The sequence below is a fragment of the Grampus griseus genome, assembly GCF_964374135.1.
Source record: "Grampus griseus genome assembly, chromosome: 16".
Taxonomy (NCBI): Eukaryota; Metazoa; Chordata; class Mammalia; order Artiodactyla; family Delphinidae; genus Grampus; species Grampus griseus.
Genome location: NC_139010.1, coordinates 56820804 through 56835485, shown reverse-complemented (window position 1 = coordinate 56835485; position 14682 = coordinate 56820804). Strand labels below are relative to the sequence as shown.

The 14682-nt window shown below is 53.0% G+C and overlaps 1 protein-coding gene across 1 annotated transcript in view; it reads left to right on the top strand.

Moving 5' to 3' along the window:
- Window positions 1–906: 906 nt before the first annotated feature.
- Window positions 907–14682, top strand: part of CRTAC1 (cartilage acidic protein 1) — a 134143-nt gene continuing 120367 nt past the window's right edge. The window contains exon 1 of the mRNA XM_082673356.1: window positions 907–1024. Within this exon, the coding sequence (XP_082529482.1) occupies window positions 1001–1024 (24 nt within the window). The 5' untranslated portion in view covers window positions 907–1000. The remainder of the gene's footprint in view (window positions 1025–14682) is intronic.

Here is a 14682-nt window from a genome sequence, read left to right as displayed (position 1 = left end):
GGCCCTGTCTGGGCAGGGTCTAGGAGGGGTAGGGTGGGGTGGGGGCACCGCCCGCAAGGCCGGCGGGCGGGCGGGGGACCAGGCGGGAGGGAGAGACGCTGCCCGCGACCGCCTCCGCCGCCGCGCCTCATCTCCGAGCTGTGCTCGCCCGCTCCCCGCCCTCTGGGGCCGTAGCGAAGCTCCGCTCTCCATACTGAGCAGTCCCCGGAAGGCACTCGGACACGTCCCCTGACCGGATAAAGATCGGCTCAGCGCTCGCTCCGCAGCGCGAAATCTCGCCATCACCGCGGCTCGCGCGGCCGCTCCGGCCCGGCCCGGCCCGGCGACGCCAGATCGTTATCTGGGGAAACGGGAAGGCACGCCGCTGTCCCAGCCGCCACTCTCGGCCCTGCGCGCAGGGGTGACCGCGGGGCCCTGGGGCTCGCCGCCCCCCCCCCGCCTTCCTTCCCGGCGCTTCCTCCCGGGGGACCCCTGCTTCCCGCCAGCCCCCGGCCCCCAGCGCCCAGCCAGACGCCCTCGCCCCCCTCGCCAGGTCCCGCTGCCTCCTGAAGGTTACGCGACGCAGCGGTGGGGCGCAGGGGGGCACCCGCCCTCGCCGCCGCCCACCCCAGCGCCCGACGCGTCGCGCCCGGCCGGCCGGGCTGCCGGCGGCTGCCACCGCAATCCCGGCTCTAAATCAGCGAGGGGAGGCGCCCCTCCCCCCACCCGGCTCCCCGGGCTCCCCGGGCCGCGATTGGCCACGCGGGCGCCCCCCACCCCCGGGCCCTCAGCTCCAGCTGCGGCGCCATTGGCTGCGGGTCTCCGCCAGCCTTTACATAAGCCCGGGCGCGCTCGAGTGGAGTTGTATAAAGCGAGCGAGCGAGCGGCGTCGGGGCGGGAGGCTCCAGGCCAGCCCGGGACCGGGACTGGGAGCTGGAAGGCAGCGGCGGCGGCGGCAGAGGCGGCAGCGAGCTCCCGCTCTCCGACGCCCCCAGGCGGTGGGGCTGAGAGAGCCCGAAGGATGGCTCCGAGCGCAGACGCCGGCGTGAGTACCCGCTCCCGTGCCCCTCACCCACTCAGGCAGAGAAAGTTTCTCCCGCCCTTTACGCCCCACCCCGATCCGCCCGCCGGGCTGGCGGGGGTGCCACCCGGGAATCGGGGAAGACGGAGACCGCTAAGGCGGCGGCGGCTTGGCTTCCAACTTGCCAAGAGGCGCAGGACTCGACTGGCGCGCAGAGCCTCCCGCGGGCTGGGGTAGAGGCGGGTGCGGGGCCGGAGGTGGAGGAGAGGTGGGAGCGGAGGTGCGGGGGCGATAGCCCTCATAGTTGCAGAGAAGGTGTCGGGGGCGTCCTGGAGGTCAGCTGTTTGGGGAGAGGGCACCGGGGCTGGGAGGGGGCGGAGCAGGTGAGGAGGGATGTGCCTGGGGTAGTGGGGAGTCACCCAGCGAACCAGGCTCAGCTCCGGGCCTGGGAAGCTACTGGCCTCGGCCGGGTGCCTAGGCTTCCAAGATGGGGAGGAGCCCTAGGGGAAGCTAGCTCTTCTTCCCCGTGAAAGCCGAGCTCCCGGGCACAGCGCTGGGTGGCAGAGAGCTCGGGGAGCCAGCCCAGCGCGCGGCGTAGCTGCCGGCTGCCTTTGCTGGACCGAGGTGTGGTCCGCTTGCTTTCAGCCTATCTCAGGCAAGCCAGCTTCAGGCATTCCAGGGGGACCAGGGATCCTCCTCAGCCCAGTGGGGACACATGGAGGCTTTGATGGGGCAGCAGGCCGAGCTTGGGGGCATGCCCAGCAATGCAGCGCGCTTCTTCGCAGTACAGTAGTTGGGAGTCCTGGTTAGTCCTGTTTCTGCAGAAACCAACTCAAGAAACCAGAGTCATCGCAGCCTGGATAGGAGCCTCCCAGAGTGGCCGGGAAGTGTTTCTGGGGTTGGGGAGGGGGGTCACTTTCCTTCCTCGGGGAATGACTAATGAATATTGCCGCTGGTGGTGGTAAGGTGTGCACCTAGTGTGGCTTCTGTGTGTCCCAGGAGGTGCTTCAGCTCTCCAGGCAAGACATATTCTTGAGTCACACTTGAGGTGTCTTCTGGGATGGGTGCAGGACTTCCCAAGTGAAGCCAGGTGGAAAAGAAGGCAAGAAGGTTCCAGGGATAGGGGACAACTCTGTAGTGCTGCTTGAATCAGGGGAGAACTCTTGTGGGAAGAGAAACGCTGTTGGTGGGAGATTTTTTGACCCTGATGACTTGGGGCTGCAGCTCCCCAAGACTGAATTAGAGCGAATTCAGAGTCACCCTGTACCTCATTCTCAGCCATGAGGAAGGGGAGATGGAGAATGGAAAGTGGGAATATGGCGGTTCTTCCAATATGGCCCTTGAGGAAGCTTTTTCTCTCAGTCTGACTTGATTAAGAACATGTTTCTGGCAGCAGGTCCTAAAGTCCATTTAAGGGACAATGAAGGGAGTTTAAGGTCTTGATGCTGGCTCAGTGGACCACAGTTAGAATATCCTGGTTTACAGTTGGCACTAATGGTCTCTGGAGAAGGTCAAAAGTGGGCTGCTCAGTTGGGGCTCATCCCTGAACATGAATGAGTGTTTTGAACTCCTAGGGCAGCTGCATCAGCCTGTAGATCTTTTAGTGGGGCTCTCAGTTCATACCCCCAAACCCAGCTCCATCCTCTACCTGCAGTCAACATTTTTCTGCTGCATTTCCCAAGACCTTCTCTCCACTGGGGATTTGTACAGCGAAATACCTGCTTGTTGCTTTCTTCTCTCCTCTCCATCTGGGCTGCACCTGGTGTTCTGAACCCTGGGGTTTATTACTCTGCACCTTGATGTTTGGTTAAGACGTCCTACAGCAGCACCGTAGTGCCCTCTGAATGTGTGGACCAATGGTCTGTGTAATTCTGGAGAGTGAAACATACTCTTATAGAGGGCGGACTACAGACCAGGAAGGTAGTCCTATTAAACAGCTGTGACAGTCCTGTTCTCAGTCTTGCTTGCTGCCTGCTGAGGCAATGGAAGCTGCCCAGCAGGCTCTTTGGTGCCCAGTAGGGGGCGCCAAAGGCACCCAGCTCAGGACCACTGACTTTTCACTTCTTGCCCTTCATTGGTCATCGTAACTTAATGCTTTAAGCAGGTTCAGGCTATAGCCTTTAACCATCACCTTCATGATTGGAACCCTTCTACCACGTACTTCCTGGACTTCAGGTGGTCTGTGGTCTCAGGTGCAATGAGACAGATACATGTACAGCATTCCAAGGAAATAGAGCTGGTACCTAGCCCCACCTGCTCTCTGAGATCATCCTTTGTGTTTGGTGCTGGTGTGTTCTTTGAACTTGTTTACGACTCATAGAGCCCAAGAATATTAGAGCTAGAAGAAAGGAACCTTGAAGAGCACCTACTCCAACGCCGTCCCACATGCACACTTAATTTACAGATGAGAAAACTGAAACCCAGTTAAGGCAAGTATCTTGCCCAAGGTCACATGGCTATTTGGTGGAAGGATAGGACTGGGTCCTAGGATTTCCAGTCCTCTACTTAGAGCTCTTTCCGCTCCCATGACCTGCTTCCTCTTTACTATGGAGATGGACGTGTGTTCTCTGCACAGTAAGTGTTCATAATTGCTGACTGATAAGACATCGGTAAATTAATAAATCTAGTAAACTGGGGGAAATTTCCTTTGAATCTGTTATTCAGACTGAGGAGGTGAGGAGCAGATAAAGTTCTCATAATGTACATATACAGGTAACAGAAATTCCTAATTATTCTTTCCCCTTCCTCCATTACCTTGTCTTGTTATTTCAAGTGGTCTTATAGGCAAAAGCAATGCGACTCCTGGTTTCTGTCCACACACGTAGGAATCAGATATGCCCAGCCCCTTGCGGTGGTCTTGGAACCCAAGCCTGGAGTTTTTCCTTCCTTCTGTTCAGGCATGCTAGAGTGAGGTCTCTCTGACCTGTAGTCGCACCACTGCCTATGGGTCCTCCAGTACTCAGATCCTGGGTGAAGTGGAGAGTTTCCAATCAGTATTTGCCCATTTCCCCATCCTTGCTGCTCCCAGCTCAAGGTCAGAGTTCTAGGATGTTCTATTTTTGCAAAATCCTCATATTAGGGCTTCTTGGGTGACCTGGAAGATACTACCATTTCCATTGCCCTTTTTCTTTTCTGTGAGGCTGGCTGTTGACATCTGAGCCAGGCCCTGGGAAGGAGGTTTGCTGAGTGGCCTGTGGGCTGCCCCCTCTGTGTCCTCTCCCCACCCTGCTCCTTTGCACTCTGCATAGAGCCCCCCCGCCCCGAGCCTCTGCAGACTTGCCAGCAACCCTCAGGAGGGACCAGTGCTGCGGAGCCAAAATTCCAAGAGGCGGATCCTCTTCTGTCCCTAAGGCTCACCTGAGGGATGCTTGTTGCCAGGGAAGGTGCTTGAGTTTCCTCATCTCCTTCAGGCTCACAGACAAGTTGGGTCTTTTTCTTCAGGTAGAGGAGGGAGGTGGTAGGATAATGTGGAACACCGGAGAGCCACAGCCCCCTCCTTGAAAGCAGGGTTTCTGAGAGGCTGTGCTTGGGATCTGCGCCTGATTCCAGCTCTAGCTGAAGAGTTGTGCCAGCATTCCCAAGGCATGGTTTGGTTCTGGATAAGCCCAGAGGAATATACTTACATAAAATACAGCTATAGCACAGTACCTCTGTATTTTTGTTTGAATGGGGGAGTGGCATTAGACACTGAGGAAACAAGAAGTCGCCTCTTTCATGAACCTCACCAGATGGTTGACCCTTAATCTTACTCTCGCTGGGAAGGCAGCTCAGTAGTGGAAATGACTCAGGCTTAGAATCCGACTCCTCACTTCCTGCTCAGGCGCCTTGGACAAACCGCTTAACCTCTGCATGCCTCAGTTTCCTCCTCTGCAAAATGATGAGGCTGGCAACCTGTGGTGAGCGTAGGATAGTGAAAATCAAGGAAGATAGTCTTTAACATGCCTCTACCCTTGGTGAGATGTAAAGAGGTATTCAGCTGGGAGAGGACATTATTGCAGGACCCCTGGGAACCACACTGGGTCTTCCATTTCCCGGCGAATGAGACCGAGTGTCCAGGTTCGCACATCAGCCTCTGCTCACAGCAACATCTGGGCTGCGGACAAGGCCTCCTTGGCAGGACTCCCTCCTTGCCCTCTTCCCTCCCCCGTGTTGGGGTTTTCATTTCGGGGTTCTGCCATGCTTGGGGAAAAGAAATTTTACAGGTCCCAGGATAATTCTGAGTGTGATAGAAGGCCTTGAGCTATTGATTCCTAAGGAAGGATCTTTGTGCTGGGAGAAGGCTTCCTCAGAGCCCAGTGATTTAAGAGTGCTGACAAATCCGTGCTCACCGAGCCTCCTGCGGGCTGCAGATACAGGCTTCCAGGCCATCCAGGGTTCTGCGAGGGATTTCTGGGGAGCCTGGCTGGTTGCTTAGGGGACATAAACCTGTGAACTCTCTTTAAGAGAAGGTATGAAATCAATTGGTTCATTATCACACCAAACACACGCTGGACCACGGAGGGCATTTAAGAAATGAGAAGTAGCAAAGAACTAGGAGGTTGTGTTTGAAAAGTGTGTGGAAAAGTGTGCAGGGGTTGGGGAAGAGGCGGGGGCAGGAAGACCTTTCTCCACTGAACCACATGGTCTTGACCTTATTGAAGTCCTTGGGCAGTGAACGGAGGGATTACTTTGCCCACTTGACAATGTGTGTAGACATTTTTGATTGTGACAACTGGGGCAGAGAGTGCTTTGGGCATCTAGTTGGTAGAGGCCAGGGATGACATTAACCATCCTACAATGCCCAGGACAGCCCCCCAACAAAGAATTGTCTGGCCCAAGAAGTCACTAGTGCCAAGGTGGAGAAACCCTGGACCAGAGCATCACATCATGGAATCACAGCATGTTAGAGGTGGGAGGGATTTTAGAAGTATTTTCACCCAATGCTCCCACTTTATAGCTGAGATCCAGAGAGGTGAATAGACCAGCCAGGGTCACACAGCAAACAAGTGGCAAAGCTGGTCTGGACCTCAGATCTGCTGTCTCCTGAGAATGACTTACCCAGACTCTCCACAGAGTTGTTGTAAAGATTCAATGTGAGCTGTGAAAACACTTAGAAAATTATAAAGAGACTATTATTAATATTGCTATGATTAGGAATTTGGGAGTTTGGAAAGTTCTATTTCTGGCTATGCCACTGACTCATGGTACACGTTTGGGCACGTCATTCCCCTACCCCCAGGCCTCTCTGTGAGTGCGTGTGGGGTCAGGGGTGGTCTTAGCGAATGATAATTATATCATAATCATTGTCTTTAGAGAAAAGTCCAAAGATTTGCCCTTCAAAAACCCTAGACACTTACAAAAAAGAAAGGATAAAAATTTTCCTTGAAAGAAATCATGTTGACTTCGTAAGAAGCAAAGCGTTTGCTTCTTGGAAAAATTCCAGTACCCGGGCCCTGTGAGTTGGTTCCAGCCCAGGAAATCTGATCAACATCCGGCGGAGAAACCGATAGCTCCCCAACTGACACGCGGCTGGATTTGTCCCCGCTCCCTCCGCGACTTCACCACCCTTTCCTGCTCAGCCCTCTTGGCCCAGGGAAGTTCTGCAAGGAACTTGGAGGGGTGGGCAGGCGTGTCATTAATTAGGAAAACCTTGTTTACTTAAAAGACATATTCTTAAAGATCTCTTCCAAGGGACATTTTGACATATTACTTGAATTAGCCACAAAGGAATCGTGTTGCCGAGAGTGTAAAATGACCCTTCCTGTGGCTTCCAGTTACTCTTATCTTTGTTTGCACCCAACAAGTACAGTGACAAGGTCATGGGAATCACTGTGGAGCTAAGGGGTCCTGTTGACTGAGGAAGGGACCGTGGGGACTTCTTCCCTCCCTAACAGCCGCTCCACCTACCTTGAGAGCCACCCCCTCCTCCGGATTTCCTTTGTCCCTGCCCTCCTTCGGGACCAGCAGGTTGCTGGGGAACCCCTGTCCCCCACCTGGACAGGCAGAGGAACCTTGCAGGGGTCATGGGAGCAGCCTGGGCTGGAGTTTCTCACTGAAGGCCCCGCCCTGCCCTTGCCCTCAGGATTGGAGGTGGGAAGTTCCTAGAGGCTGTCCTTAGAGGACCAAGGCTCCACCCCTCCCTGCCCAAATTGGGAGGGCAAGCTCGCTCAAATCTCACCCAGTTCCTGTCGTGCAGGTGGTGAGCATCTTGTGTGTCCAGGGCAGCCCAGCCTCTGGAGGTCAGTCCCTGTAGTCAGAGTCGGTGAGCACACGGGCCCTTTCTGTCGCCTTGCCTTAGTGATGTCACGTTCCCTTTCGCCCTAGTCTAAGAACAGACTCTTTCTTGGAATCGCAATCATGCACCAGTCATCCGAGAAGCTATGTATATCCAAAGAGCCTTTTGCAGGTGGGGAAAGAAGAGTTCCCAAGAAGGAGAAATGCTGCCTTGCAAGCAGCGGGGGTGGAGACATGTGTCTTTTGTTCTCAGCTGTAAACCCAGTGCCTTGCATAGTGCTTGGCATATGGAGGGGCTCCACAGGTGCTCGGTGGGTGAACAAATGAATGTGTGAATGTAGGCGGCCAGTCTGGGGCAGATGTGGCCCTTGGTATTAAAGTGGATCTCCAGACAGGCCTGGGTCCATAAGGCCAGCTTTCCTTCGGGCTCCTTCTTCCCAGAGCTGGCGCTTGGCCCCAGGGCTCTGTAAACCTCCAAAGGTCCCACGGATCAAGCAGGGTCTGAGGAGCCCACACAGGGCCCACTTGTGAGATGGTACCAGCTCTAAGCCTGGAGCAGGGCTGAGTTTCTCCTCCCCTTCACTTCTGGCGGGTGCCCACTGCCCCCATCCTCCACCAGGCTGCTACAAGGAGGCTCCGTGCAGGTCTGTCTTGGTAGCTGTAAGCTGATAGGAGAGACGATCATTTGGATTTCCACCAAAGACAGACTGGAGAGTGAATCATGGCTTCACGGAAAGATTCCCAGGAGAACGCTTTTAAATAGCAAGGTCCGCTAATGCATTTTAAATGATTTAGGAAAAAAACCTGACCTATAGACACTTAGGCTCGGAAGAGAACTTTGGAGGTCATCCAGTACCGCACCGTCAACTACCCACAGCTCCGGGACGTCCAAGTCCCCTCTGTGACACTCTCACTCACTTTCTGGAAACCAGCCAGTCTAGCCGTTCTGCACACTGTTGCCCCAAATCTAATCGGATCTCTACCCGACTTCAGACCTCCCTCACCGGGTGACTCCAGGCTCCTTCCCAGATGCGCCAGGCGGGTTCTACAGGCCCCAGCTGCTGCCTCCACGCAAGACTGTCTCCGCCTTCTCCTGCACCCTCCACTCCGCACCCCAGACACTGCATTCCAAAGGCATTGCCACCTGCACCGAGCTGAGTCAAATCCACCTGGAATGTAGCTCCCATTGGAATCCAGATTCCCTGTCTCCAGGGGGCCTTTCCTGCCTGCCCTTCCCACCCCCTACACACCTCGATACTTAATCCCTCCCTCCTACGGGCTACGTCTGCACTTTGTACCTGTTGCTACCCTGAATGCCTACGCCTGTATCATGTGTCCGCCCTAGAGGACTGTCAGCTCCTTGAGGTCAGAAGCCATGCCTCAGACATCATTTCTAACCTGGCCCTTAGCATCTGCAAAATGCTTGAAAATGGATGTGTATGTGACTATAAACTGAGGGGTTTTGCATTTGGAAAGCAGTGTTTAAAATGTCAAAGAACTCCACCAGGTCCCTAGACGAATTAGTCACAGAAGCCAGCCTATGCCTCAACGTCTGACAGTCCCGTGAGTTCCATTCGACACTCGGCAGCTACTCCCCGACAGGGAGCACCTGGTGGGCCTGGACTCCGTCTCCTGAGATGCATTCGTTCATTCGAAAAACATTTATGCGGTAGTAATAGCATCACTGTCGTCGCCATTACCTACCACGTATGGACTTTGCCAGGCACTGCGCATGCGTTATCTCATTTCATTTCCCATTTTACAGACCCGGAAGTCCGAGCAGTTGATAATACTCATTACGGACCTGCGCTGCCTTGTGCGTGAGGCTGGGAGACTCCATTTGTCCTCTCACTTTCAGAAACACCATTTCACTAGCCTGCGGGTCTCTGTGGCATCTCCCAGCCTGGGTCCCCTGCGTTTTCGTTTGCCTTGTTCTGGAGCAGGACCAGGCCTCTTTTCTATAAGTGCAGCCGCAGGCAGCATCTGGAGTTCTCTCCAGGTAGCGGGAAGGAAGAGGAAGGCTTATACTTTCACGGTGCTGGGGAAGATGCATAGGACATGGTGGCCCCGGGGGGCTGGGGAGGTACAGAAGGTCTGGTGTTTGTCTTCCAGGCTGGCAATGCGGAAGACGGGGACGGGGGACGGGATGGAGAAACGCCGATGACTGAGGCATTAGAATATACGCTCCACGGGAGCAAAGACTTCATTTTGTTCTCAGCTGTTTTCCCGATGCCCAGACAGTGCCTGACAGAGGTGCATAAGACTAGCGAATGAATGACCGAGTGAATGACTGAATGGCAGCTTTCTCTCCATTTGGGCCACAGTATTTGCTTCCTAGCTGGCCTCTCTGTTTCCAGGCCCACGCTCCCACGGCCTCCTCCACACCCCGCTGCTGCAGTGTTCTCTCCAACACGTCCCTCCAGCCAAGTCATCCCTCACCCTTCTGGCTTGTGTTGTGCCAGGCCTCCGCAGCCTCTTCTGACCTCCTAGCCACGCCCCGACCCACCATCCGTCCTGTCCCAGCCACCCTGAGCCTCCTGGGGCTGCATGACCCTGCTCAGCCACCATGCACGTGCTGGCTCCTCAGCCTGGAATGCTTTCTCCACCTTGTCCCTCTGGCCAGTTCATCACTGCCTCTTAGGCCTTCCCCAGCACCCCCAGGCAGAGATGCTTGCTCCTTCCATTGTGCTCCCATCTTACTTCCTTTAAGACAAGTCTGGTGTAGTGAAAGACACTGTTTAGTGTAGTGTCCAAGGGCACCATTTCTGGAGCCAAATGGCTTAGACACAAATCCTGGCTCTACCACGTACTAGTTGTGTGACCTTGAGCAAGTTACTTAACCTCTCTGTGCCTTCATTTCCTCATCTGTAAAATGGGGACAAAAGTGGTACCTACCTCACAAGGTTACTATGAGGATTAAATGAGATCATCCATGTAAAGGGTTGGAGTAGTGCCTGGCACATAGTCGGTGGTAGGTAAGTGTTGTTATTACTACCCATTCCTCATATAGTACTTGTTATATGAAATTGCAATTAAAAACAAATCTCCGTTTGCCTTGTGTACAGGGTCCCGTGAATTAGGTTGAAGAGTGACATGATCAGCTCCGAGATTTAGAAAGGGAGCTCTAATGTGGAAGTAGGGAGAGATGAGAAGAAAGGGGGAGCAGTGAACAAATATTACTGCTGTTCAGTTGAAGGATAAAGGGGGCAAATCCCCAGCAGTGGGGATAGAAAGAGTGGGCAGCTTCGAGAGAGATTCATGAAGTGGATTGACTCGGTGATCCAGCAGTTGTGAAGAATAAGGAAGAAGCAAGAACCAAATATGACTCCAGATCTCCAGTTTGAGTGTTGGGGTTTGAAAGGGTCCAATGAACAGCATCCCACTTCCCTGTTCAGATTCAGGACCAATGAAGGGAAAGAAAGGTGGGGAGGGTCAGGGGAGGGGAAGAGAGAGGCAGGGCTCAGACAGATGGAGATTAAAACGCTACCATCATTACAGATACAGCTGTTTGGAAGGCCAGGCTTCAAAGTGGGATTCACGGAGCTGATGTACCTGCATCCCCACTGCAGCCCTCCCTGTGGGTGGGGGCAGGCCTGAGCCTGCCTGGCCAAGCTCAGCGCATGGCAGAGAGTGGCCTCTGCAGGGAGGCAGGTCCAGAAAAGGCTCTCCGGGCCCAGTTTTCCCAAACTGACCCATCTGGTGAGTCCCTGCTCCCGCCCTTGGAAGGAGGGAGTGGGAAAAGGAGGGGAGTCAGGAATGATACACTAGTCCAGGGGTTCTCAGTCTCAGCACTACTGACATTTTGGGCTGGATAATTCTTTGTTGTAGAGGGCTGTCCCCTGCATTGTAGGATGTTTTGGCAGCATCCCTGGCCTCTACCCACTAGATGCCAGTAGCACCCCCCTTCCCTGGTGGGACAACCCAAAATGCCTCCAGACATTGCCAGCTGTTGAGGGCAAGGGATGCAAATCACCCCTGGTTGAGAACCAGCGCTCTCATCCAATGGAAGGTCCTCCGGATGGAAACCTGGGGAGGGAAAAATAAGTGCTCCCTCTAACTCATGACCCAGTGTGGGACCTTTAAATAGGCAGTGCTAGGAGGGCAGGTTGGGATGGCATCTGGTTCGCCAGACCTTTGAGGAGTCTGCTGTCTTCCTTCTCTTCTCCTCCTCACTGTCCTTATCCAGCTAACTTCTTAGCATCCTTTACCGCTCAGCTACACCATCCTACCTCCACAAAACATTCTTCTTTTCCCCCTCCACCTGGCTAGTTTAGATACCTTTGTGCCCCTCCTCCACAGCACCCCTCACCTTGTACTGCAAATGTTGACTAGCTTTCTCCCTGTGACCCCAGCACCGAGCACAGCCCCAGGCTCATTGGAGGTCCACAGGAAGTGTCACTGTGGGTCAGTAAGCTCCCCTAGCTCTCCTCCAACGACGCCTTAGTCCCAGGCGCTCCTCTGTGTAGATCCGGTGGCCCAGCCCATACAGGGCGGAATGCTTCTGTGGCTGCCTCTCTTCCTCAAGCCTCTGCCCTCCTACAGCTTCTAGAAAGGGTCTGTGCTCCCTGCTGGTTCCCAACATCTGAAGCATTCAGGGCTCTTCCTTTTGTGAGAGCTCAGGGCGGTGTCCTTGGCTCTTGCGATAATTGCTAAAGAACTGCTTGCCCTAAAAATTGCCCTGGAAGCCACAGCTGCCTGACCCTACATCAGAGATCTAGGTTGCTTGGTTACCAGTTTTCAGACCCAATTCAGGAAAGTCCCGAGGCCGCAGAAAACTGAGTTTGGCTGCATGTGACCCACAGCCAGTGTCTAAAGACTGTCTAGCCTTACAGCTATCTGTGTGAAAGGAACGGAAATAAGCAGCGAGCCTGGCCCCCGAGAGCCGTTCACTAGCTCGCTTAACCCTGGAAACCTCGGCATGTCATAGGATTCCCAGGTTACCGATGAGGACACTGGAGATCCGAAAGATTAAGAACCTGCTAGTTTCTGGTGGAGTTGAGGTCCAAATCCAGGTCCCCGACTCTGGGCTTTGGTTTGTTTATTTATCTTTCTCTCGATCCCACTGAGGATTGTTAGCTTGTAGAATACTTTTAAGAAATTATTACAAAGCAATTCTTCCCACCGCCTGAAACACAAGCCCGACCACCTCTCGCCCTTGTTAAGAGCCCTCTTTGCCCCCTCCTCTCCCTTCCCCTGCAGGAGCAGCCCAGGTGTTCCGGTCCTGCACCCTCTGGCCAAGCCCTGCCACTGATATTTATCCTCGCCTCCCCCGGGCTGCACTGCCCCAGATGTCTTCCCATTGCACTTAACACTTCTTACTTACTACTTAACGCCACTGCTACCTGTAGATAGCTAGTAGGTGCTTGTTACACAGCATTCAAGAAAACAAAAAAGTTCAGTTCAACATACTTTTTAAAATTCGATTTTTAGCTTTTCTCCACATTCTCCCCAAAGATTGAGATGTTCCCAGTGGTGTGACAGGTTTCTGAGCCAACTGTGTAAAACTTGAGGTAACTCCAGCACCTGCTGTCCTTCTGCTTCAGGCAGTACCATCCTGCTCTGCTTTCTTCCCCAAACTCCATATCCCGCCTCTTCCTATGATGCTCCCTGGCTAAATAGATTTTCTTGGTAGACCTCAACAAGCTGGTGATGAATTCCAGTAGTAGAAACATTTTTCACTTCAAATCAGAGTGTAGCTTACACTCCCAGCTGGGGACTGTGAGTCTGGGGCAGTGGTTCTCAGCCCAGGCTGCCCCTTAACATCATCAGAGGAGCTTCTAAAAATACACCCGACCCCCACCCCAGACCAGTTAAATCAGAAACTGGGGTGAAGGATCTGGGCAGCAGCATAGCTCTAAAAACTCCCCAGGTGATTCGATTGGACAGCTAGGGTTTAGAATCACTGGTCTAGAGCCTTGCTACTACAAGTGAAGTCTGCGGACCAGCAGCCTTGGCATCCCCTGAAAGCTTGTTAGAATGCAGAATCTCAGGCCCCACCCCAGACCTACCAAATCAGAATCTGTATTTTACCAAGACCCTCAGGTGATTGGTAAGCACGTTACAGTTTAAGAAGAATTGCTTTCGGGAAAGAACTGTTTCTTGGTTTTGTTTTTGTTTTGCGGTACGCAAGCCTGCGGTCACTGTTTTGCGGTCACTGTTTTGCGGTCACTGTTGTGGCCTGTCCCGCTGCGGAGCACAGGCAGGCTCAGCGGCCACGGCTCACGGGCCTAGCTGCTCCGCGGCATGTGGGATCTTCCCGGACCGGGGCACGAACCCGTGTCCCCTGCATCGGCAGGCAGACTCTCAACCACTGCGCCACCAGGGAAGCCCGAAAGAACAGTTTTAAGATAACTGTATGACAAGTTGCAAGCAATTTCTGCTGATTCACATTTTCATTTGGACTTATTCCTTCATCCATTTAACAAATGTTAATTGAGTGCCTCCTAGTACTGGGCACCACGATGGTTTGGGGGAACACATTGGCATGCATCTCTATCTTGGCTTGCAAATTCCTGCCCATACCCCATCTTCTCTAGGCTCTGTGCATTAATGGTAGCTATCTTTTGTCTACTAGACCTGACCCCCCACTCCAGTTCCAGCCCTTTCCTTCTTCTCAATTCTTTGCAAAAATTAGAGTCAGAATCCCTCTTTGTCAGTCCCTATCAATTGTGGTACTTTGACTGAGCTGAAGATAGCTAGTACTTTGAGTATCTAATGATCAACCGAGCCTGCAGCCCTGAGGATTGTATGGCCCTAGGATTGGTTTCAGACCCTTAGATCTAGAGGCAGAGGAGAAGTTTCTTGAACGAATCACTATAGCATATAGTATGGTTTCTTTTTTTTTTTTTTTTTTTTTTTTTTTTAGTAAAAGGCGAAAGATTTATTCGATATGAAGAGAAACAAGAGTATATATATAGTATGGTTTCTTAACCCTGGCTATTCAACATGTAGTTTATGGACCAGGACGGTCAGAATCACATGGGAGCTTGTTCAAAATATATAATCTTGGGCTCTCCTGCAGATCAGCTGAATCAGAATCTGCATTTTAACAAGACCACCCGGTGATCCATGTACATATTAAAGTTTGAGAAGCACTGGAGCACTGGTATAAATTGTCAAATTTTGCAACATGTTAGAATCATGTAGGGAGCTTTTAAAATTCTGATGCCCCTGCTGCGTCCTATGCCAAGTGAGTGAGAATATCTTGGGATGAGACCAGGCGTGAGTATTTTTTTATTATGGTAAAATATACATAACATAAAACTTCCATTCTGACCATTTATAAGTATATAGTTCAGTGATATTAAATGCATTCACGTTGTCGTGCAAACATCACCACCATCCATCTCCAGAACTTTTCATCTTCCCAAACTGAAACTCCATAACCGTGAAACACTAACTCCCCATTCCCCTGTCCCCCCAGCCCCTGGTAACCACCACTCTCCTTTCTGCCTCTATGAATTTGACTA